General features: G+C 40.0%; 1 protein-coding gene across 1 annotated transcript in view; it reads right to left on the reverse strand.

Annotated features, from left to right (window-relative positions):
* LOC141112477 (uncharacterized) overlaps window positions 1–25,344 on the reverse strand; it is a 150,572-nt gene that overhangs the window by 33,407 nt on the left and 91,821 nt on the right. Inside the window, exons 12-17 of the mRNA XM_073605339.1 lie at window positions 24,333–24,537; window positions 21,950–22,140; window positions 16,657–20,696; window positions 8,049–8,174; window positions 4,965–5,151; window positions 3,807–3,952 (exon numbers count right to left, since the gene is read on the reverse strand). Coding sequence (XP_073461440.1) covers window positions 3,807–3,952; window positions 4,965–5,151; window positions 8,049–8,174; window positions 16,657–20,696; window positions 21,950–22,140; window positions 24,333–24,537 — 4,895 coding nt within the window. The remainder of the gene's footprint in view (window positions 1–3,806; window positions 3,953–4,964; window positions 5,152–8,048; window positions 8,175–16,656; window positions 20,697–21,949; window positions 22,141–24,332; window positions 24,538–25,344) is intronic.

Below are 25,344 nucleotides of genomic sequence, written 5' to 3' on the forward strand. Positions count from 1 at the left end.
AGTGAGGGGAAGTGGAAGGGATAGGGAAAATCTCAATTGGCAACGTCCAAAGTGACTGTGCTACATATATTCAATAAAGTTTCAAAACCACATATAATACGTGACTTGTGCTCAGTGCGGTTGAAATAGTATATATATATAATACTTATAAATTGTTTGACATAAAAAATTAATTGACATAAAAAAATATTTATCAGACACTTGTAATAAACTGGATGAAATAAACCGTGACTGGTGCTCAGTGCAACATAAGTGATTTTAAACAGTCCTTGTAAAATTCTTGGTGTTTCTTTAGACCTAGGCAGGTGTAACCATACATGCATCTGCTGCCTGTATTAATTTTGGTGACCGGGTGCTCGTGTCTTGTCTTGTGATCATGCAGACGCTCACCAGCTTCTTTAACCCCTGCGGGGGTAACACGCAGTCACAGTGTATGCCACTGTGCGGCAGTCTTTAGCAATTTCTCCTCAGGAGATTTACAGCCTATATGGGGGGGTCTTCTGAATTGGGAGAGGCTGAACCCGACAGGATGGATGGAGAAGAGAAAATAAATAAAAATAAACTTTAAAAGGTATCTTGAGCGAGGACGTTCTTTTTTTGTCCTCGCTCAAGACACCTTTTAAAGTTTATTTTTATTTATTTTCTCTTCTCCATCCATCCTGTCGGGTTCAGCCTCTCCCAATTCAGAAGACCCCCCCATATAGGCTGTATATCTCCTGAGGAGAAATTGCTAAGGACTGCCGCACAGTGGCATACACTGTGACTGCGTGTTACCCCCGCAGGGGTTAAAGAAGCTGAAATTGCTAAGGACTGTCGCACAATGGCATACACTGTGACTGCGTGTTACCCCTGCAGGGGTTAAAGAAGCTGGTGAGTGTCTGCATGATCACAAGACAAGACACGAGCACCCGGTCACCAAAATTAATACAGGCAGCAGATGCATGTATGGTTACACCTGCCTAGATCTAAAGAAACACCAAGAATTTTACAAGGACTGTTTAAAATCACTTATGTTGCACTGAGCACCAGTCACGGTTTATTTCATCCAGTTTATTACAAGTGTCTGATAAATAATTTTTTATGTCAATTCATTTTTTATGTCAAACAATTTATAAGTATTATATATATACTATTTCAACCGCACTGAGCACAAGTCACGTATTATATGTGGTTTTGAAACTTTATTGAATATATGTAGCACAGTCACCTTGGACGTTGCCAATTGAGATTTTCCCTATCCCTTCCACTTCCCCTCCCTCCCCCCTCCCCTCCCCTTCCACCCCCCCTCAAGTGGATCACCTTTCATATGGTTATTTGGTTTATATGCGATTCATATGGTATCCATTAGTTTTATTTTGGACAGCGCCACACCCACTATTAACCCTTTATTCACCATTTCGTTGTTTCCACTTCGGTGGAAATTACGTCTGTGGAGGCAGCAGTCCAGTACTTTATTCCAATTTATTTTCCGTTGCGCGGATACACCACCTAATTCCGTTACTATTTACCTGCTTTGACATACTGACATTTACATGTAGTCATATCTATCTTTCTCAATATCCCCTTTTTTATCATCACTACTATGGGAATATCCACACATTGCTGACCCTAAAAAAATACAGACATCAAACTAATTATAAACAGAGTTATTTTTTTTTTAAAAATGGATAATGGCATATATATTTTTCTATCCGTGCTAATTATAATGCACTGATGGTACTGTTGTCTGTCATTTGATGCTTTGACTGCAGGTCCCGCTCGCTTACCCCCACGCCCCTCCCTGGTCTTGGAAATTATCCACTTGGTGTGACTCCTTGTAAGACACGCATGGGCGATCAGCCCCCCCTCCCCCTGTTGACGTGGTGGATGGCCTGGGACCCCTACCGGGACCCAGCGGGGGAGATTTCGGAGAATTTTAGATTCAGGAGAAATTGTTCAAACACAATGTGATTGGTAATTATACTGATAAACATATATTTATTATATTATATTTCAGTTTTTATGGTTATATCCAGGAACTTCAATACGTAAATTTCGTTACAGCGCCTGAATCCTCTGAAGATGACCTGACGGGGTCGAAACGCGTCAGTTTACCATCCTATCATAGCGCTTCAACATTGTATAATTTTGTGCCAGTTTCATTTGTGTTATCTCCTGTAGCACAGCTCTTATTTTAGCCATCATGGTCATTCCCTGTGATCATGTTGCTATTTAAAGTCTAACAAAATAAAAACTTTTTCAAGTTACAGCTTACTATTTTTATAATTTTTTGCTGCCTAGAAAACCCCACGGGGATATTTCCTTTTTCTTTTTAATTATAAATACCTTAATTTAATATTCTTTTCTTGTTTTTATTTTTTTTAGTTGAAGCCTTCGTCCCGCCCTACATCCTCTACCCCCATTTCTGCCTCTTTTCCTCTCCACTGTGATTCAGTGTATTTAGGTAACCTTCTGGTCCCCCTACCTCTTTCCTTTTCCCTCTGGCTTGCAATTTTGGGGGGTAGATAGGATATATACCTTCTAGAGGGTGTCCAACTGGGTTAAGGACCTCTCCAGGAAAGAAATTAAATTGATTTATCATCTCCATTCTTTGTCACCGGATGGTTTGAGTATCAAACTCAATATGAATTACTTTATTAGTGATTATTAAAGTACTGTAATTAGACTGTGGACATTTTCATTTTAGTTTATTTTATAAGACTTTAATATTGTATGAATTCTCAAGGTTTTATAAAGTGAGAATCTGATTTTGATGTATTATATATAAAACAAATGTACAGCCATTATCACTTATAATCAAGGAATTTATGGTTCTTTGGCGGTGCTGGAAAAGTAGAGGTTAATTGAATGACTGGATAAATATGCATAGTAATTTTGCTGACCCACTATACTTTGCCTGTGTGGCCAACTGTGGAGGAATAAGGGTTAAGGTTTAGAATGAGGAGGATATAAAGGCATAGTTGCCATGCCATGTAGCCATTCCCTGTGATGACGTTGGAAGGCTACATGGCAACCAGAAGTGATGTCAGAGACAGAACCAGAAGTGACATATTGGATGCGGCCATGAGTTCCGGACGTGGTGAGAGGTGAGCGTTAGCTCTTTCATTACTGATGTGACAATACTGTGATTGGGATGAGCGTTTTTAACTTTTGTTAATGGCATTCTTTTTAATAAAAGAGGTGTTTTTAAAATTGCTACACTATCGGGGGCTGTTTTGTTATAAACCAATTAGTTGGTTTCTTTTACATTGTTACCAATGAGTCAGTTTATAACTGGAAGGAGGAATAATACACCAGCATCCCCCAGGAACCTATGGATATATACAAGCTCTATAAGCCAAACATGCGAATGAGTAGCATATGATTTTGGTGAGTTCCTGCCTGGAGGGAGAGGTGTTTCACAGTTGCACATGGTGACCACGGAAATATCTGCAGGACACTTGAATATTATTGCATCACAGTTTCATGGACTTGTTGGGACTGTTTTGGGTGTACTATTTTTCACTGTATTGGTGATAACTACTTTATGTAACACAGAGCTGCTTTAAAATTAGAGTAGCAATGAGTCGACACTTCTATTTTAGGTTCTTTAGTAATTGATATTGGAGTAAGGCAGCTGCAATGAATTATTTTATTTAATCTTTCACTTAATTTTTTAAAATACACAACATTAAAAAAAATTGCTCCCCATACACAGTATCTTTTTGCCCTTACTCTTCCCACAGTACATATATTATAATTTCTGTATGTAGCCAGAATGCAGGTCAGTTGTTCCTAAAACTGAAATATAATTATTTTGACATTACCGGAATTGCCTCTCCTCCTCTTGTCTCAAAGCTCCGCTCTCCAGACTGCGCTCTAATAAATCACGGTTATCGTGAGATAGAGAGTTAATCTGAGACAGCAAGATATTATTCTGATCTTGAAGAGACAATTTCACCTGGGATAATACCTGTAAGATACCAAACAACTGTTATATGGGCTAACAGGTAAACACTAAAACACTCTAACCAATAATCCCATTATCATTGATGCCCCAGGGGCTATATGGGGTGGCTGCTGCACCACGATGGTAAATGATAGGTGGGGAGCTGTTCTACCACTATATCATGTATCCACCTGTTACCAAAGACAGTGGGTAATCAACAAGCAAGGGCAGTAATCTGTGGTGGATTATGATGGCTGTGAATGGCTGTGCATACCTTTGAGCAGTGAATAGTATAAGCCAAAATGAATCTGCAGGGCTGGCAGACAAAGACAAGTAGATGTGTACATGGATAAATGTGCAATCAATTACAATGAGTGGGCTAATGGGTAAATATAGAACACTTCTCCACTGCAATCCTAGTCACTAAGAAGGAGGCCTAGGTCTGCAATGAGGTGGGCCATGAGTGAAGCTGTGGATGGGCTACTAGAACTTCATGCAAAAATATCATCAACAGCATCAGTCCGGAGAGTGTACAGATCAACAAGAAAACCCATTTCTTGTCTCACAACTACACCTCCTGGCATTGAAGTTAAAGAGTGAAGCACATAAAAGATACATTTACTAGCCATTTCTTTATAATAATTGTAGCAATGTTGCCTGCTGGCTGGAGTGATACCGTTATATCTACTGTGCCACCACAAATTTTATGACAAGGCAGTTTGGTTCAATTAAAATTCTTTGCCCTTCAGTTTCCTATGGGTGCCCACACCATAGGCATGTGCACAGGATGTGCCAGGTGTGGTGCAGATTCCCCCTGTTTAAACTCCTGATATTTCAGCAAAGCCCCCTAATGGGGCTCATAAAAAAAAATTGTAAAAAAAATAAAAAATAAAATAAAAAGAATAGTAAAAAATAAAATAATAAAAATAAAAACTACTTAAGTATCTCCTAAAAAATTTTATATGCTTTATCATGGGCTAACACTGTGAAGCACTAACATGTATTCTTACAATGAAACCAAAAAAGAGAAATTAACCTGACACTGCTCGGTTAGCACTGTATTACTGATCTCCATTCGCTGTACAAACTCTTTTAGTTCCATACGCTCTCTTTCGAGTTGATCACTCTGTCTCTTGACAGCTCCTAGCTCCCTCTTTAGTTCTCTTAGCTCTGATGTCTTTTCATTAGAAATCTTCTCTAAGTGCGACAGTTCCACCTGGAGCCTATATAGGTAAAACAGGTTAAGAATGACTTATCCCCATACCCTATCAGTTATTTTTTTTCATATCATATAAAACTATTCGATAGTATGCATATTTTTACAGAGCTTTTTCAAGACAGATCGATCTGCTGTAACATGGAAGATTTACATTTACAAATTGTGAGAACTTTTCCTTAGTTTCCTCTTTTTGTACCTCTGGACAAGTGGTAGGAGGTGCAGAAGTTGTTGAGAAGAGGTCTGAAGGCTTTTTATAGTGGGAAACTGTCTCTCCTTGCTTAGTGGCCTGTATAATTGAAAATGCATATAAAGAAGACCCTACACTACTAAGGATTAGGGAACCAGGCTTGGTTAGGTTTATAGGGCGTTCGACGAACAGAGCAGAAGGTTAGAATTTAGCAGTGAACCCCACTGAAGTGTATGAGGGGGAGGGGTGAAAATAGCATTTTATAACCTTTTTTCAAGGCTCATAGGCATGCTATTGTTGAAAAGAGCGCATTTGTTTATGTTTGCTAGCACGAGTAATCCCTCACAAGCCCCCCCCCCTCTTTCCTTCCAATTTCTTCTGTAATTCATTACTCTCTGCTATGTATGAGGATATGCAAGATTTTTTTTCACTTCAATAAGCACATTGAATCAGCTCCTCATATCCCTATGTTATAAAGACCTGATGGTATTGCTATATACTGAGCTAGGTCAACATGTCTATGTATATCGGGACATCCAAAAAACCTGTATACCTTTTTCTTATACAAACTAAAAATGTATTGAATGAAAAAAGTGCATTGGGAACTGGGCACTGCTACATTTAGAATGGAGGGGGTATTTTCATGTGCCTCCAATGGCAATATTGAAAATAAACAAATACTTTATTTAACATGCTTGGGGGATGCCTTAAATTGGTTGTAAACCCCATACATGAAATTCGACCTAGGCACATATAACTGTAGTGTTTACTTATCTCTCTCCAAAGCACAAAGTGCCCTTTCTCTCTGGTCCTCTGTTCCTCTGTTATAAGCAGAGTTACTTCTGAAAAGTTTTCCGTCACATGACATAGCAGCAGCTGAAAATTTCTGTCTGGGAGGGAGCTTAGATGAAGATTAGCAGAGACCTTGTCTATTCAGACTGCAGCTCTGCATGTTCATTCATTCCTCTGCCTATGTGGAGGGGAGATGTGTGCCTTTCCTCCAATCAGTTCCCACATAGGTTAAGCCCAGACTCCACACCCAGCACTGGAACAAGAAGAAAGATTTCTAACATGATCTGCACATTCCAAAGAGTGTAGAGAGGGGAAGACATCAGATATACAAGTAAAACATATGTAGGAGAATTTGTTTCTGCTCTCTATATCATCTGAGGCTATTCACTTCACTGGGTATATGTGAGGGTTTACATCCATTTTAAAGCTGTTGTGGTGTTACACATCAGTACTTCAATGTAGTGACATTAAGTGACATTAAAAAATAGCAAAAATGGTGTGGGGTTCCCGTAATATTCTAACCAAATCCATATCAAAGTATGCAGTCTGGGTGGCCAGGAATGGAAGGCCAGGAAGCAACGCCCACCCCACCTACTCCCACTCCCATCCTCAAAGCCTTGCAAGGGATCTTATCCCAATGTTGAGGGACCAGGGCCTGTTCCTTCATCCTGTCCCCCAAAAAGGATGTGGGGGTTTTTGAGGTGACCTTTTAGGAATCTGGAAGCCCCTTTTAGAATAAGGGGACCTCATCTATCCACCTTTTTCCAAAGGAATGAGTAAAGGGCCACATTAGTACTCCTTATTACTCGTTACCAAAAATAAACATATGTAAATAGACACACGTTTACAAAATTGTAATTAATATCAGTAAATCCAATACCACTCTCATCATCATGGGTAACGTCATTGACCAAAATATGGCCATGACCATACACTGTATAGTTGACCATGTCACTCGGTATTGCAAAATAATAGGATATGTGGCAGCTACTGTTGAATAATAAAGTGGTTGTAAACCCTTACATATACTCAGTGAAGCGATCGGCCAGATGAAACAAATCCTTCTACATATGTTGTACTTGTCTATCTGCGGTCTCCTATGCTCTACATCCATTCATGGTCCAGAATTTATAAAGCTTGTCTGAGTGTTTAGAAAAAAAAGGGGGCAACGAGCAGAAGTTACACTCTGCAGAATTCAGTGGGGAGAGATAAAGGGCACCCCATGCACCCCCATGCATCTTGCTAACATGTGTACCAAGTAACATGCGTTTTGGTACGATTTTTAAAAAGGGTAAAGGACTTCTTTTGCATGTTTATTGTGCATAGGACAGCCCATTGAAATTAATAGGCTGCCCTAAAGCTGGCTGCAGCCATTAAATTAAAGTGGACTATTGGACCAGCAGGCAAGTGCAGTTGTCAGTGGATTTACTAATTCTGAATTCAAATAAAAGCTGCTAAGTCACACCCCGTTTTTTAGAAGATCCATTCCTTGAAGGAGCCATGCTTTTCTGGATCATAGAATCTTGTGTTCTTGAATTATTATGATGCTGTACATTTCAATAATATTAAGGCTGCGTTCACACATATGCGAATTGGATGCAGCTTTCTCCGCATCCAATTCGCATGACAGGAGAGTTTGACCGTCTCTCAATGGAGCCAGTTCACACAGCTCTGGGGCTGCCGCGGAACACATTTAAAAAGAGTCCTGTGTGTCTTTGGTTCCGATTCAGTTGCGAATTCAGGAGCAAATTCAGGCAAACATTCAGACCTGATTCACACCTGAATCGGTGAACAGGGACGCACTGGACCCCATGCTGTGAACAGAGCCGCAGCATATGTGAACCCAGCCTAAACCCTTTCTAAACTGTACTCTGCACCCCTTTATTTAGAAGGATTTTCTGCATGCCTTCCGATTCACTCACCTATTTTGCTCTTCCTGAAGTTTATGATTTTCAGTCTTCATCTCTTGCACCTTGTCCAAACTGTCTTGCAGTTTTCGTTGATGCTCCTGCTGTGCTTGTTCCTTTTCTATAGAAAGCTGAGAAAACCTGCCAGAATTTAAATGCAATGAAAAAAAAATTTACATAGTGTATTTGCAAGGTATATTTCTGTTTATTCTACTGGCACCCACAATCTCTGAAGCTTCTGAGATGAACAAGACAAACACTGTATTGCAGCAACACTTGTGTAAAAGAAGACATATATTTCACTTTAAGAATGTTAATGCATTATGTCCAAAAGTAATGGCACATGCTAGGGCTGCCCTTTATCCCCCTAATCTTTATTCTGACCCTGGAGCTCCTTCTTTGGACTGTAAGGCTCGATTCACACCTATGCATGTTGCTTTTGAGCGTTTTTGGAGGTTTTTTTTTCATGCTTGCCACGTTTTTGAGCAGCGTTTTTGCCGCGTTTTTGCCGCGATTTGCGTTTTGCTTTTTTTTTTTTTTTTTTTTTTTTACAGTTTTTTTTTACATTTTAAAAAAAAAATTTAAAAAAAATTAAAAAAAAAAAAAAAAAAACGGCAAAAACGCATCAAAAACGCATCAAAAACGCTGCAAAAACGCTGCAAAAACGGTGCACTTGCGTTTTTGATGCTTGTCCATTGAAATCCATTACATGCAAAACGCTGCTTTCTGCATGAAAAAAAGTCCCCGACCCTTTCCAAAAATGCAGAGAAACAAAAAGGCATTGATGTGAACATGTTCCATAGGAACCCATGTTAAAAAATTCCCGTGCATTTCTGCAAAATGCAAAATGCATCAAAAAACGCGCTAGTGTGAATGGAGCCTTAGAGCTGCAGAGTAGACATGTACAACTTCGGACTAATTTTGGGTTATTTGAAGATTTGGATGTATCTCCGAATGAATAGTAACAAATTTAATTGAAATTCTTTAAAATGTGTTTAGTTTATTTGTTCTCTAACAAATTACACATTTTCAGAATGATTATAATTCAGTTCGGTTGAAAAATGATCGGCCAATTCAAATTCTGTGTAAAGAATAGCTTGTTGTTAGGCAGCAGGCCAGGAAGCCGGCCACCACGTCCTTAACAACCAATGACTCATTCCCCATTGAGAGTTGAAATGAAAACAAAATATTGCCGGCAATAGACAATTCAGAAAAAAAAATGCGTGGGGTCCCCCCCTTCAGATCTGGTATGGATTCTAAGGGGAGACCCACGCCAAAATAAAAAAAAACAGTGTGGGGTCCCCCTCAAAATCCATACCAGACCCTTATCCGGGCATGCAGCCCAGCAGACCAGGAAAGGGGGGTATTAGCGAGCATCCACCCTCCCCTCCTGAGCCATACCAGGTCACATGCCCTCAACATGGGGGTGCTTTGTGGTGGAGGATTTTTTTTTTCTAGTTTGGTGGTGCGGTGGTCAGGATGAGATGGATCTACATCAGGGGACATTGTTTTTTATTCTTTAATAAAGGAATTGTCAAAAACTTGTGTACTGTCTTTATTCACTTTTTATACATTTTTTTGTGAATGGGTAGACATACTCATTCACAGGGGAGGGGGGCAGGGATCTGGGGGGCCCCTTGTTAAAGGGGGCTTCCATATTCTGATAAGCCCCACGTCCGCAGACCCCCACAACCACAGCCCAGGGTTGTAAGAAAGAGGCCCTTATCTCCATCAACATGGTGAGAAGGTGCTTTGGGATGGGGGGGCAGAGTGGGGAAGCCTGTTGCCAGCTGATGAGTCATCGGTTGTGAAGGACACGGTAGCTGGCCTGCTGCTTAACAACCAGCTATTCTTCACACAGAATTCGAATTGGTCTATCATTTTTCGACTAATCCGAATTCAAATCATTCTGAAAATTTGAAATTCGTTAGAAAATTAATAAACGAAATGAAATTTCACGAAAACAAAACTAAATTTAATGAAAACAAAACTAAAATAAACGAATTCCGAAATGACACTATATGAATTTCGAAACAAAGTTAGTAACATAACGAATATATCCAAAACAAAACAAATGTTTCTCTTCTGCACATGTCTACTGCACAGGACATCACTGGCCTATCAATACTGTTGAGACATCATTGAGACCTTTACAGATGACCTCTTATTTTTTCTTGCCTCACCGACAGTCTCAGTCCCTGCACTGCTTTGCGAGCTGCACTGATATAGTTACCCATCTAATTTTCTGATCTACAGTCAGGTCCATAAATATTGGGACATCGACACAATTTATTTTTGGCTCTATACTCCACCATAATGGATTTGAAATGAAACAAACAAGATGTGCTTTAACTGCAGACTTTCAGTCTTAATTTGAGGGTATTTACATCCAAATCAGGTGAACGGTGTAGGAATTACAACAGTTTGTATATGTGCCTCCCACTTTTTAAGGGACCAAAAGTAATGGGACAATTGGCTGCTCAGCTGTTCCATGGCCAGGTGTGTGTTACTCCCTCATTATCCCATTTACAAGGAGCAGATAAAAGATCCAGAGTTCATTTCAAGTGTGCTATTTGCATTTGGAATCTGTTGCTGTCAACTCTCAATATGAGATCCAAAGAGCTGTCACTATCAGTGAAGCAAGCCACCATTAGGCTGAAAAAACAAAACAAACCCATCAGAGAGATAGCAAAAACATTAGGTGTGGCTGAATCAACTGTTTGGAACATCCTTAAAAAGAAAGTAATAAATAATGATGTTTGAAGCGCTTCACAATGTGCATGAAAATGAATATATAAGAATAAATATAAATAGTCAAATAAATCCAGCGGTGAGTAAAAATTCCTAAAAAATCCAGCAATCAAAATAGTGTAAAATTATAAAAAATTAGTGACACCAAATGTGTAAAAAATTCACATAAAAAAAACACATAAAAATAAATAAATAGATAGGGATGTATTCAGAAGGTTCAATTATACAGGTGTAGAATCCTGATTGGTATAGAGTTTTTGATCACTAGCAAAGCTGTTTAAAAACACTTGCTTAATTAAGGTGCTCATTGATAGTACCAATGTGTTTTTTGCTTCTAGTCACAACCAATGTGAGAATCATAAACAGGCAGATAAGAGAAAAAACCAATCATTGTGCAATAGTTAGGATATATTTTTTACTTTTTACACACTGCGTTTTTTACACATTGAATCGTGGTTTTGATAAACCAACGATATTCATATGAATTACATGTCTAATAAAAGTAGGTTTTAACAGGATTGAAGTTTATGCAGGAAGCAGAATGATGACAAACTCATGCTGTAGCCATGGCAACCACTCTGCTGTTGTGCTATAAAGCTGAGTCCGTCAGAGCTTGTATTATCCTTGAAAAAGTCACGTGACTGTGATGTAACGCGTGGGAGGAGCCAAGGACGCTCTGTGCAGATCAGCAGTTTCACACAGTGTACTGCACTGAATCTGCTCCTGTCTAAGGCGGCTGACTGCTATAGTAAAACCTGCATATGCCTTATCATTATAAGGCACACGTGAGTGGATTGAAGTTTGCCTGTGTACCTTGGTATCCTAACTATTGCACAATGATTGGTTTTTTCTCTTATCTGCCTGTTTATGATTCTCACATTGGTTGTGATTAGAAGCAAAAAACACATTGGTACTATCAATGAGCACCTTAATTAAGCAAGTGTTTTTAAACAGCTTTGCTAGTGATCAAAAACTCTATACCAATCAGGATTCTACACCTGTATAATTGAACCTTCTGAATACATCCCTATCTATTTATTTATTTTTATGTGTTTTTTTATGTGAATTTTTTACACATTTGGTGTCACTAATTTTTTATAATTTTACACTATTTTGATTGCTGGATTTTTTAGGAATTTTTACTCACCGCTGGATTTATTTGACTATTTATATTTATTCTTATATATTCATTTTCATGCACATTGTGAAGCGCTTCAAATATCATTATTTATTATTTTTAAGTGACTCTGAAAACACTCTCTTTTGATAGCAGCCTCACTTGGTTTTATGTGTAATTATCAGCTATTTAGCATCACAGCGCTTTGTGTTTTATATATATTTTTTCCACTTAAAAAGAAAGAATGCACCGGTGAGCTCAGCAACACCAAAAGACCTGGAAGACCACGGAAAATAATTGTGGTGGATGACCGAAGAATTCTTTCCCTGGTGAAGAAAACACTCTTCACAACAGTTGGCCAGATCAAGAACACTCTCTAGGAGGTAGGTGTATGTGTGTCAAAGTCAACAATTCAAGAGAAGACTTTACCAGAGTGAATTCACCACAAGATGTAAACCATTGGTGAGCCTCAAAAATAGGAAGGCCAGATTAGAGTTTGGTAAACAACATCTAAAAAAGCCTTCACAGTTCTGGAACAACATCATATGGACAGATGAGACCAAGATCAACTTGTACCAGAGTGATGGGAAGAGAAGAGTATGGAGAAGGAAAGGAACTGCTCATGATCCAAAGCATACCACCTCATCAGTGAAGCATGGTGGTGGTAGTGTCATGGTGTGGGCATGTATGGCTGCCAATGGAACTGGTTCTCTTGTATTTATTGATGATGTCACTGCTGACAAAAGCAGCAGGATGAATTCTGAAGTGTTTCAGGCAATATTATCTGCTCATATTCAGCAAAATGCTTCAGAACTTATTGGATGGTGCTTTACAGTGCAGATGGACAATGACCTGAAGCATACTGCGAAAGCAACCAAAGAGTTTTTTAAGGGAAAGAAGTGGAATGTTATGCAATGGCCAAGTCAATCACCTGACCTGAATCTGATTGAGCATGCATTTCACTTGCTGAAGACAGAACTGAAGGGAAAATGCCCCAAGAACAAGCAGGAACTGAAGACAGTTGCAGTAGAGGCCTGGCAGAGCATCACCAGGGATGAAACCCAGCGTCTGGTGATGTCTATGCGTTCCAGACTTCAGGCTGTAATTGACTGCAAAGGATTTGCAACCAAGTATTAAAAAGTGAAAGTTTGATGGATGATTGTTAACCTGTCCCATTACTTTTGGTCCCTTAAAAAGTGGGAGGCACATATACAAACTGTTGTAATTCCTACACCGTTCACCTGATTTGGATGTAAATACCCTCAAATTAAAGCTGAAAGTCTGCAGCTAAAGCACATCTTGTTTGTTTCATTTCAAATCCATTGTTGTGGTGTATAGAGCCAAGAAGATTAGAATTGTGTCGATGTTCCAATATTTATGGAGCTGACTATATCTTTCCAAATCAGAGGCGATTAATATCTGGGTCACTGCACCTCAACTTTCTGCGGTGAAACTACTTTTTCACTCAAATGGTCTGATTTGCATATTTGTTATCCCTGAATGAACATCCCGGTGCATCAAGAGGGAATTTTCCAACTTAATTTCGCTCCCCTAGCCAAGTCATAAAGGAAGACCTCCAAAAATGGGACAGAGAAGCCTTTACATGATTTGGATGCAACAGCGTTCTGAAGATGAATGTTCTTTCACATCTACTATATTTGCTACAGACATTTCAAACTAAACTTCTGCCCAGTTTCTTAGCAGACCTAAGGGCCAGATTCCTCTCCTATCTCTGGAAGGGGAAGAGGGCCAGGATAAACAGAACGACCCTAACTTTGGCGAAACAGTGGGGAGTAATAGGGTTCCTGAACCCGGTTAAATACCACGCAGCGGTCCATATGTCCAGACTCTTGGACTGGTGCACCAAAAAAGGTGTACAGTGCCTTGCAAAAGTATTCACCCCCTTGGCGTTTTTCATGTTTTGTTGCCTCACAACCTGGAATTAACATGGATTGTTTGAGGATTTGTATTATTTAATGTACAGAACATGCCCACAACTTTGAAGATTTTTTTTTTTATTATGAAGCAAACAACAAATAGGACAAAATAACAGAAAAGGTCAATGTGCATAACTATTCACCCCCCTAAAGTCAATACTTTGTAGAGCCACCTTTTGTGGCTATCACAGGTCCAAGTCGCTTTGGATAATTCTCTATGAGCTTGCCACATCTTACCACTGGGATTTTTGCCCATTCCTCCTCGCAAAACTGCTCCAGCTCCTTCAAGTTGGATGGTTTGTGCTTGTGAACAGCAATCTTTAAGTCTGACCACAGATTTTCTATCGGATTGAGGTCTGGGCTTTGACTAGGCCATTCAAACACATTTACATGTTTCCCCTTAAACCACTCAAGTGTTGCTTTAGCAGTGTGTTTGGGGTCATTGTCTTGCTGGAAGGTGAACCTCCGTCCTAGCCTCAAATCACACACAGAGTGGTACAGGTTTTGCTCAAGAATATTCCTGTATTTAGCACCATCCATCTTTCCCTCAACTCTTACCAGTTTCCCAGTCCCACTGCTGAAAAACATCCCCCCAGCATAATGCTGCCACCACTATGTTTCACTGTGGGGATGATGTTCTTTGGGTAATGTGATGTGTTGGGTTTGCGCCAGACATAGCGTTTTCTTTGATGGCCAAAAAGTTAAATTTTAGTCTCATCAGACCAGAGCACCTTCCTCCATACATTTTGGGAGTCTCCCACATGCCATTTCGCGAACTCAAAACGTGCCATTTTGTTTTTTGCTGAAAGTAATGGCTTTCTTTTGGCCACTCTGCCATAAAGCCTAACTCTATGGAGCGTACAGCTTATTGTCGTCCTATGCACAGATACTCCAGTCTCTGTTGTGGAACTCTGCAGCTCCTCCAGGGTTACCCTAGGTCTCTGTGCTGCCTCTCTGATTAATGCCCTCCTTGCCTGGTCCGTGAGTTTTGGTGTGCGGCTGTCTCTTGGCAGGTTTACTGTTGTGCCATGTTCTTTCTATTTGGTTATGATAGATTTGATGGTGCTCCTAGGGATCTTCAAAGATTTGGATATTTTTTTATAACCTAACCCTGACTTGTACTTCTCAGCATTGTCCCTTACTTGTTTGGAGGGTTCCTTGGTCTTCCTGGCAGTGTTTGGTTAGTGGTGCCTCTTGCTTAGGTGTTGCAGCCTATGGGGCCTTTCAAAAAGGTGTGTATATGTAATGACAGATCATGTGACACACAGGTGGACATCATTTCACTAATTATGTGACTTCTGAAGGTAATTGGTTGCACCAGAGCTTTTTATGGGTTTCATAACAAAGGGGGTGAATACAGACGCACATGCCAATGATCATTTTTTTATTTCTGAAAAATAGTTTTATGTATATATTTTTCTAATTTTACTAACCAACTTAGACTATTGTGTTCTGATCCATGACATATAATTCAGATTAAAAAAACACTGAACTAAAGGCTGTAATGTAACAAAATAGGTAAAAAGCCAAGGGGGTGAATACATTTGCAAGGCACTGTAAACCCAGGATAGATCTAGAACAAGCTAGCATCGCCTTCCTCTTGAAGGGTTTGCCTTGGACAAGGATCCCTCCTTCCCAATCCACTGCAACTTTAGACCTTATACTAATAGGAGTGACCATCTCGGACTTGGTACTCAGAACACTATTCAAAAATATCAGTCTGTCCCCAGCCCTCGGCCCATTGATACCAATCTTGAGTACTCCACAGTTCTCTCACAACAAGACAGATCTTCAGTTCCATATTCTTACCACACGCGCCCAAAACAAACTGATGTCCGAGGTAGCGATACAGGCCATATACAGTTCCAAACTGGATTTTCTCAGATGTAAACAATTGGGCTCCCGCATACGAGCAATATTCAACCTACTCCAAACATTAAGCCCATTCACCTTGCTGGAACAGTTCTGCCAGAATAGCACCCCTCTGCGCATACCTTGCCCCTGTTTTACATTATGTTGACCTCAGACATGCAACCATGCAACCATTCCTTTCTGTGGAAGTGGGAGGGTGACTTGCAGAGAACATTTTAACAAACCCAAAAAGATAGGATACACATCTTTACCCATAAAGCATTTATAGTTAACAACTACCAAGAGAATGGCTACAAAATTATGTCAAGGTGGTACAGGACCTCCCAAATCCTACATAAAGTTGGTCCCCAATTATACTCTGTCTGCTAGAGATGCAATTAAAACAAAGGCACTCTACTTCACATATTCTGGGATTGTCCGGCTCTACAGGACTTCTGGACTGCAGGGCTCAAATCGATTTATAAGGTGACAAATGTGTCTCTTGTGGGAGATCTAGTGACATGCTCATTCCACATTACCTGTCCATCCAATGCTACAAAAACTCACCTGAGACATCGGCTTAACGCAGCAAAGGCTTGTATACCTGCCATGTGGAAGAAACCTTCTCCACCTACTATTGAACAATGGTTGGATCGTGTAGCTGACATACAATTTATGGGAGCAGATAACAGCGATGTCAGAGAACAAACAGAAAAACGCTTCAAAATTTGGACTTCCTGTTTCATTTACAGGGACTCAGGGCCCACGTGAACACGTATAGTATATTTAATTAAAAAGCAGAAAAAAAATCAAAACTTTTTGGTAATAATTGTTCCCCCTGTATTTACATGTAGCAAAATGTGTTTTATATATTTTTTGGCTAAACACAAGTGTTTCTGCCTTGTCTTCATCAGATAAATGTCTCTTGTAACCAATGCACCATTTAATAGTCTCTTTGCTTTCTTACCTGTCTTGTAGGTCCCGTTGTTCTTGCTTCAGCAGCCTCATAGCACTTCGGCCTTTGCGCAGCTCTCTTTGCATACGTTCTAGCTCCCCTTCTTGTCTCTGTAGGTCTCTGAGGAGGGAGTCGTAACGCCCCTGAAGTTCTGACCTCTCTCTGCGCACACTATGTAATTCCAGCAGAAGCAGCGACAAAGGGGACTCAGTAGCAGCTGGGATAGTTTCAGATGCAGGTTTTACTAGAGGAAGAGATTCAAACATATCAGATGGAGTCGTTTGAAGTGCTGTTGTGGTGGATACAGGAGGTTGTCCTGACATAGTTGTTGATGGTGATGAAGGAATGGAAAGGGCATATTCAGAGGCTGGAGATGCCACTGGAGTAGATGGAGAAAACACTGGAAACAAAGGAACAGAACTTGTGGTCCATAAAGATTTGAGTTTAGAAGAAGACTCAGAGGATGCAGCTATAGAAGCAATGTTTTCTTTAACTTGTTCGATTGTTTTGTATTGCTTTCCACCACCAAGCAGTTGGTTTACTTGTTCCTCTTGATTTTTCTTCCTTGGTTCTGTATTTTGACCGGAGCTCTCGGTTTTGTTTTCAATTTTTCTCTTGTGTGTTGTCTTTTCTCCATTTCTATGTTCTAGTTGTCTTTTAAGAGACTGAACATCTTCAGAACTTTCATACAGTTGTCTCTGCTGATGTTCTGCCAGTTTAATGCTTTCATCTAGTTTAACCTTCAGTGACTGCTCTGATATTTCTTTTACTTTGAGCTCTTTTATCAAGGCCTCCTCCTTTCCTGTGCATTCTTCCAACCGTTTTCTTAGTAATTGTATTTCTCCTTCTTTTTCTTTAACTTGTCTCTGGGAACTTTCTGCTTCTTCAGTGCTCAATTGAAGCTGCTTGAGGAGACTTTGAGATTGTTCATCTTTCTGTTGTACCTGTTGTTGCAATTCTGTATTCTGTAACTGCTCATTACTTTCATTTGTCTGCCTAGAAAGGGATTCTTTGTTTCTAATTATTCCATCCAACTGCTTCTTAAGCTGCTGGATCTGTTCATTGTCATTTAAACTTCTTTCCATTAATTGGTTATGGCTCTCATCCAATTGCCTTTTCAATGACAGCTTCTCTCGTTCATGTTCTTCAAGCTGGATTTTCCATGAGTGTTCCTGCTCAGCAAACTCTTTCAGCTGTCGCCTAAGGAACTGAAGTTCAGCAATGTTCTCCTCCAGCTGTCTCTTCAGTGACTGTTCCCTTTCCTCCAAGCGTCTGTGAAGCAAAAAGTTCTCCCCACTTCTCTCTTCCAGATGTCTTTTTTGTGACTCAGTTTCTTCTAAACATTTTTGAAGCTGTTTATTCAAGGAATCTATTTCTTCAGACTTCTCCTGAATCTGTTTGTTAAGGGCAGTTTCAAAAGTCGCCTTTGCTTTCAATTGTAGTTTCAGGGTTTGTATTTCTTCAGCATTCTCTTGCAATTTTATCTTGCATGCATGTCTTTCTCTTGCATCTTCTTCCATCTGTCTCAGCTGGACCTTTCTCCTTCCTTCATTTTCTTCCAGATGTCGTTTTAGCAGTTGCAACTCCCAGTCACTCTCTTCTAGTTTTCTTTGTATGGACTGCTGTTTTCCAACGCTCTCATTTAACTTTCTCCCCAAAGACTGAATTTCCTCCTCTCTATCCTGAAGCTGTGTCTGAAGAGATTGTATGTCAGCTTCACTATTTTTTATCTTTCGTAATAAACTTTCTTCTTTCTCAGCTGCAATCTGAACTTGGCTCTTTAGACTCACTATTTGCTCAGACATCTCATGGAGTTGTTGCTTAAGTAAAGTTGACTCTGCTGTTGGAGCTTGCAGATCATTATTCTCAACTGCATGGTCTTTTATTTGCTGCATATATTTTTCTTCCAAGTCTATTAACTGTCTCTTTAAAAGTTGTATTGATGCATCTTTCTCCTGTAGCTGTCTCTGCAAGGACATCATTTTATCAGAATTTTCTTCCAGTTCTCTGTATTGGGATTGCCTTTCTCTTTCATTCTCCTCCAGCTGTCTTTTTAGTAACTGCGCTTCGCTGGTAGTGTCTTGCAACTGTTTCTGAAGAAAGTGGATGGTAATATTACTTTCTTCCAGCTGCCTTTTCACTAATTGCTCTATGCCCTCTATCTTCTCCATGTTTCTTTTGAGTTCCTGTACCTCTCCTGTTCTCTCTTCAAGCTGTCTTTTCATTACCTGCTCCAATTCATCCCTTTTTATCAAGTTTTGTTTGAGTTCTTGTACCTCAACTGTTTTCTCTACCAATTGCCTGTTTGCCAGCTGCTCTCTTTCTTCCTCTTTTGCCAGGTTTTCTTTTAGCTCTTGAGCCTCCTTAAACCTCACTTCCAATTGATTTTTCAGAAGCTCTTCGATTTCTTCTCCCTTTTCCAGGCTTTTCTTAAGCATTTGCACTTCCCCTTTCTTTTCTTCCAATTGCCTTTCCACTAACTTTTCTAATTGCTCTCTTTTGTCCAAGGTTCGTTTCAGTTCCTGTACCTCTTTACTTTTCTCATCTAACTGCTTCTTCAGATAATGTTCTATTTTTTCCCTTTTCTCCAAGCCTTTCTTTAGGGTTTGTAATTCACCTGTTCTCTCCTCTAGTTGTCTCTTTACAAGCTGTTCTAACTCTTCCCTATTTTCTAAGTTTTTCCTAAGTAGCTGTATTTCTCCTGATCTCTCTTCCAACTGTTTCTTCAATAACTGTTCTACTTCTTCCCTTTGATGCAAGTTATTTCTAACAGTTTGTACCTCTATAGTTCTCTCTTCAAGATGCCTTCTTAAGGACTCAACTTCCATTGCAGTATCTTCACACTGCTTCTTAATGGAGTGGTCTTCTCGTCCTTGAAGATGCAGCTTTATAGACTGCATATCTCTTGTGCTTGCTTCTAGATGCTTTTTTAAAGAGAGTATCTCTTCAGAACTCTCTTGAAGGTGCTGTTTCAATGAATGTGATTCTTTCAAGTCATATATTTGCTTCTTTAATAACTGATTCTCTAAAGATTTCTCTTGAATATGTTTCTGGTGGACGGAATTTTCTATTTCTTTCTCCTGCATCTGTTTTCTAAGTGTCTGTATCTCATGTGCACCCAGTTCTACTTTGGTACCTAAAGACTGGACCTCTTTAGAACTTAATTCCAACTGTGTCTTCATAGAGTGTACTTCTTGGGTGCTTAGTTCTAACTGTGGCTTCAGTGATTGTACCTCTTGAGTGCTTAACTCCAGTTGTGTCTTCAGTGATAGTATCTCCTGAGCATTTAGTTCAGATTGTGCTTTCAATGATTGCAACTCTATAGCACTGAACTCAAGTTGTGTCTTTAGTGAACACACCTCACTAGTACTCACTTCCAACTGTGTCTTCAGTGAGTGCACCTGTCCATTACTCTGTTCCAGCTCTGCCTTTAGTGATAGAACTTCTTCAGCTTTTTGTTCTGATTGTTTCTTTGCAGATTGAACTTCATTTGCAGTCAATTTCAGTTGTTCATTTAATGAATGAATATCTCCAATGCTTGATTCTAATTGTGTCTTTAGTATTTGTACCTCTTCTAATTTTGATTCCAGCTGTGTTGTTAAAGATTGCTTTTCTTTATTAGTCTGGTCTAGCTGAGTCAGTAGTGACTTTACCTCTCCAGTGCTTAGCTCCAGTTGTGTTTTAAATTTTTGCACCTCTTCAATATTCGATTCCAGCTGTAACTTTAGTGATCTCTGCTCTACATTTCTCAGTTCGAGCTGTGTCTTCAAACACTGGATCTCCTCAGCATTCTTATTGTCTACAGTGCTTTCCTCCAACTGCTTTTCAATCAGCTGCACATCGCCTTCATGTTTTTTCGCTGTAATGTCCTTCTTTGCATTGGTTTCCAAATGTACATTTGATTGCTCAGAGCCTTTTGGTGCACAGTGTTTTTCTTCTGTTTTTTGGGACTGCAAGTCTACAAAAACATCTTTGGGAGTCGTCTTTTCATTTTGATTTATATCTCCATCTCCATGTTGATCTTTATCCACTAAACTGCCACCTTCTGGCTCCTAAGATAAAAAAAAAAAAAAAAAAAAAAAAAAAGATAAATCAGATTACTAAGATTAAAGCTGAAATCCAGGCACAACGTTTTTTATTTAAATATATTCTTTTACATCAACAAAAGGTATAAATCTACTAAATAATAGTGAAATTATCACTGTGCTTCTCACAACCTGTTCAGAGAGCAGAGCTGTGGGAGGGACTCAACAGAACCACCCCAATGGACTGACTGCAAGAAAGAGGGGGGGCGGGGACAAGACCAGTAACCCCACACAAGGAGAGAGAGCAGCAGTGGCTGGTCTTTATTATAAGGACTTTGCACAGAGGCAAAGTTTCACACTAGATTACTGCACAGATCTGGAACAACTAAACACAGCACACCAAGATTCCACTAAGAATACACATGCCTCTTATATTTAGACAATATTTGGAGGCTTCGACTAGGCAAGCAGTTGTTGAAAAAACAGGTAAATACAAAGATCCCTAGCCAGATTTGAGAGCGTAAGCATCAAAAAGAGAGCAGATATTTCCTAAATGAATTTGGAAGATCAAAATGACTATAGTCAATTCACTTATATAGGCTCAAAATTGTTTAAACTACAATTATTTCTTATGCCGCGTACACACGAGCGGACTTTACGGCGGACTTTGCCCGGCGGACTGGATTTCGTCGGACAATTCGATGTGTGTGGGCTCCAGCGGACTTTGTTTTCTCAAAAGTTGGACGGACTTAGATTTTAAACTTGTTTAAAATTTATCCGTTGAAATCGAGTCCGGTCGAAAAGTCCGCTCGTCTGTATGCTAGTTCGACGGACAAAAAGGCACGCTAGGGCAGCTATTGGCTACTGGCTATGAACTTCCTTGTTTTAGTCCGGTCGTACGTCATCACGTACGAATTCGACGGACTTTGGTGGATTGTGTGTAGGCAAGTCCGTTCATTCACAAAGTCCGTCGGAAAGTACGTCGAAAAATCCGCCGGGCAAAGTCCGCCGTAAAGTCCGACCGTGTGTACGCGGCATTAGACAAAATATTTTATACCTCAAGAAACAGGTAAGACAGGATACCGTTTATGTTGCCTAGTCGAAAACGTCCCTGCCTCTCCATTTAACGTTGCCTTTGGGTAAATATTTTGAGTTTTGGCATGCCTCTTTTGGTAGCAATTTATCGTACAGAATGCACTAGCACTTGGCCTAATAGTCATCTGAGAGTATATCATTAATACCTGTTTCTAAACAATCTAAATAGCGGAATTTGCACTTACCTCCCGGACACATGTGGCTTGTACATTTTTCAAGACCTGACCCATGAGCTCCTTCTGCCCCGTATGATATTGTACCATGCTTTCAGTTTCCAAATTTCCTCCTGTCAGTGCCTGGAGCCTCTCTCTTAGAATATGATTTTCTTTCTCCAGTCGCAGCAGAGCCTGGGATAGTTCTGAGCTCAAGTCTAAAACTAGAAAATGAAATTAGGGTAACAAGAATGCTTTGCAGATATTATCGCTCTTACAGTTTTCCATTGGATACAAATATTAAAACGAGGCAGAAGTAAACAGATTGTTATTTCTTGAAAATAAATCACATATTTTGTTCTGTTATTTATAATGTAAGTAATCACTAAGGATAAATGTGTAAATATGATATTTTTAAATCATAGTCATCATCATCATGATAATAACACGGCTCAAACTTCAGGCCTTATATACCTGTCAGATCTCTGAATTGACACAAAAATGTTTAAAGCAAGCTATGAGCTGGTCATCATGGTTTGGTGGTCAGATTGTCTTAACCGCTTAGAAAGTGTTAGCTGCAGTTGGCCTTTAACTGGTTTGTTTACTACTCACCTGTCCACAGACTGACTATCTGCATGAAACCATTTACATAGTTCTCAGAAGAACTTTAAGGCTGGGTTCAGACTGGTGTGAACACAGAAGTTGCATGTGATTCGCATCACATTGCTGTGCATTTCACATGCAATGTCTGTGCGATGCGAATTCAGCCATACAAACTGTATGGATGAAATTGCATCACATTCGCACCAAAATGGTGCAGGACCTTTTTTTGGTCCGCACTGGAATCAGATAACATGGGTGTTCACACCTACAGTATGTGATATGATTCATGCACCATTTCACAGTTCACACTGCAATCTGTGAACCGATCTGGGGGTGTCATTAACTTTTTATTTTTTTATAAGTGTCATTAACTTTACATTGACACCCGCAGCGGTTCGCAGATGTCAGTGTGAGACACCAGCGAGTGACATGCTATGCGGGAACCCGCACTGGAATTGCACTGGTTCCTGCATTGGCTATGTGTGAACCGGGACTAAAAAAAGCCCCCACTTGCCTTCCTAGTTGTTTTTAATGTGAAGTTTCTAATGTGAAGTTTCTAATGTAAATTCCAACTTAGAAACCTCTGCTGCGCATTTACATGTCAGGCTACCAAGATCTGTTTGCAAAGCTAAGATTTTAATACCGGTGTTGTGAAATTTGAAAAATTATTTCTCCACAATGCTTATAGATACAGAGATGAATGGGGGCTTTTTTTAGTACTTCTAATGCTTGTTAGGAATATGTAAATATTTTATTGTTCGTGAGCACAGGATCACTTTAATCTCCATCTAAATTTGCATAATGATCTAAGAATATCCTATGACAACATGGTGTGGTGTGACTTCAAAATGAACAGAGTTCCAAGCCATTATAGTAAGTGGAACATCAACACATCTACTGGCAAGATCAACAGTTAAAGCAGATCTTCCCCCTCAAGTTCAACTTCCCTCCTCTCCACTCCTCCTCCCCTATGCTGTGCAAATAGCGTTTTTTTTTTTTTTTGTTTGTTTGTTTACCTTTCTTTCTTTCATTTAAAGATTTTCTGGCCTGCCCCTCCATGCGTGTCACTTACCTATGCAAATGATGCACTATGCTTGCTTTACCTCCTGGGATATCACAAGTCACATATCCCAGGAGGCATAGTCCTTCATTCACAAAGAAGGAGGGGGGGGGGGGGGTCAAGTGGTACATCATGCCTGCTGGATGAACCCAGAAGAGCTGGTCGCCTTTCGATGATGTCACGTAAGAAGATGGCGGCGTGGGGCTGAGTATGAGCTAAAGAGTGCATTCTGCAGGACAATGCTGGATCTGCTGGGTGGGTGAGTATCTTAACTGTGCAGGACCCATAACCAGGTAAGCAGGGATTAAAAAAAAAATGGGGGGAGGGTGAAAATGCTCTTTTATTAAAACTATCTCATGGGGGACTTAGAAAAGCAATAACAACTCCTGTGTTATTGATATTGACAGGCTGCATCATATATCAATTTTTTTTATATTTTGCCATTGGTTCAACTTAAGGAAAAACAACTATAGCCAGTTTTGAAGGAAAGAGTTGTTTGACATTTACATCAAAAAGTCTGATTATGTTGAGTAAAATTGCAGTGGTCAGACAATGATTCATTATTGTATGTTACCTCTTTAACTTTGAGGTAGAATAGAACAGTCAAGTCACCTGGCAAGTTAAAATGGTTAATGTTGCTTCAAATCATAAAAGGTCACAATAGATTTTACTACCTACTGGTAAATATAACTTCAGCACATACAAATGCAAATATTGAATACAATTTTTTTCATAAACCTTATTAACACATACATTCTTTTTGTGGCTCTTGCTTGACCCAGGCTTTTCCTCTGATAGTCAAGTTTTCTCTCTCCCACTTTGAGATTGTCTCTGTGTCAGCCTCATAATCTCTCTCCCAGCCTTGCGTTGCCTCTTGCCTAAGTTCTCGAATCTCCTCAGCCAGAGTTAGGTTGTCCTGGAGTAGACACTGCATTCGCTGGCACTCTGTATCTCTTTCCTGAAATATAGTTTAGTCTCATAATACATATACCCATAACCAAAATAGCAAAAATGTTTTATATATATAAACAATGTACAATGTAAAGTAGTAAGTGTACAGCTTGTATAACAGTGTATATTTGCTGTCCCCTCAAAATAACTCAACACACAGCCATTGATGTCTAAACCACTGGCAACAAAAGTGAATACACTCCTAAGTGAAAATGTCCAAATTGGGCCCAAAGTGTCAATATTTTGTGTGGCCAGTGGCCACCATTATTTTCCAGCGCTGCCTTAAAACTCTTGGGCATGGAGTTCACCAGAGCTTCACAGGTTGCCACTGGAGTATTCTTCCACTCCTCCATGGTGACATCACGAAGCTCGTGGATGTTAGAGGCCTTGCGCTCCTCCACCTTCTGTTTGAGGATGCCCCACAGATGCTCAATAAGGTTTAGGTCTGGTAACATGCTTGGCCAGTCCATCACCTTTACCCTCAGCCTCTTTAGCATGGCAGTGGTCGTCTTGGAGGAGTGTTTGGGGTCGTTATTATGTTGGAATACTGCCCTGCGGCCCAGTCTCTGAAGTGAGGGGATCATGCTCTGCTTCAATATGTCACAGTACATGTTGGCATTCATGGTTCCTTCAATGAACTGTAGCTCTCCAGTGCCTGCAGCACTCATGCAGCCCCAGACCATGACACTCCCACCACCATGCTTGACTGTAGGCAAGACACACTTGTCTATGTACTCCTCACCTGGTTACCGCCCCACACGCTTGACACCATCCAAACCAAATAAGTTTATCTTGGTCTCATCAGATCAAAGAA

This window comes from Aquarana catesbeiana, linkage group LG11 (genome assembly GCF_042186555.1).
Source record: "Aquarana catesbeiana isolate 2022-GZ linkage group LG11, ASM4218655v1, whole genome shotgun sequence".
Taxonomy (NCBI): domain Eukaryota; kingdom Metazoa; phylum Chordata; class Amphibia; order Anura; family Ranidae; genus Aquarana; species Aquarana catesbeiana.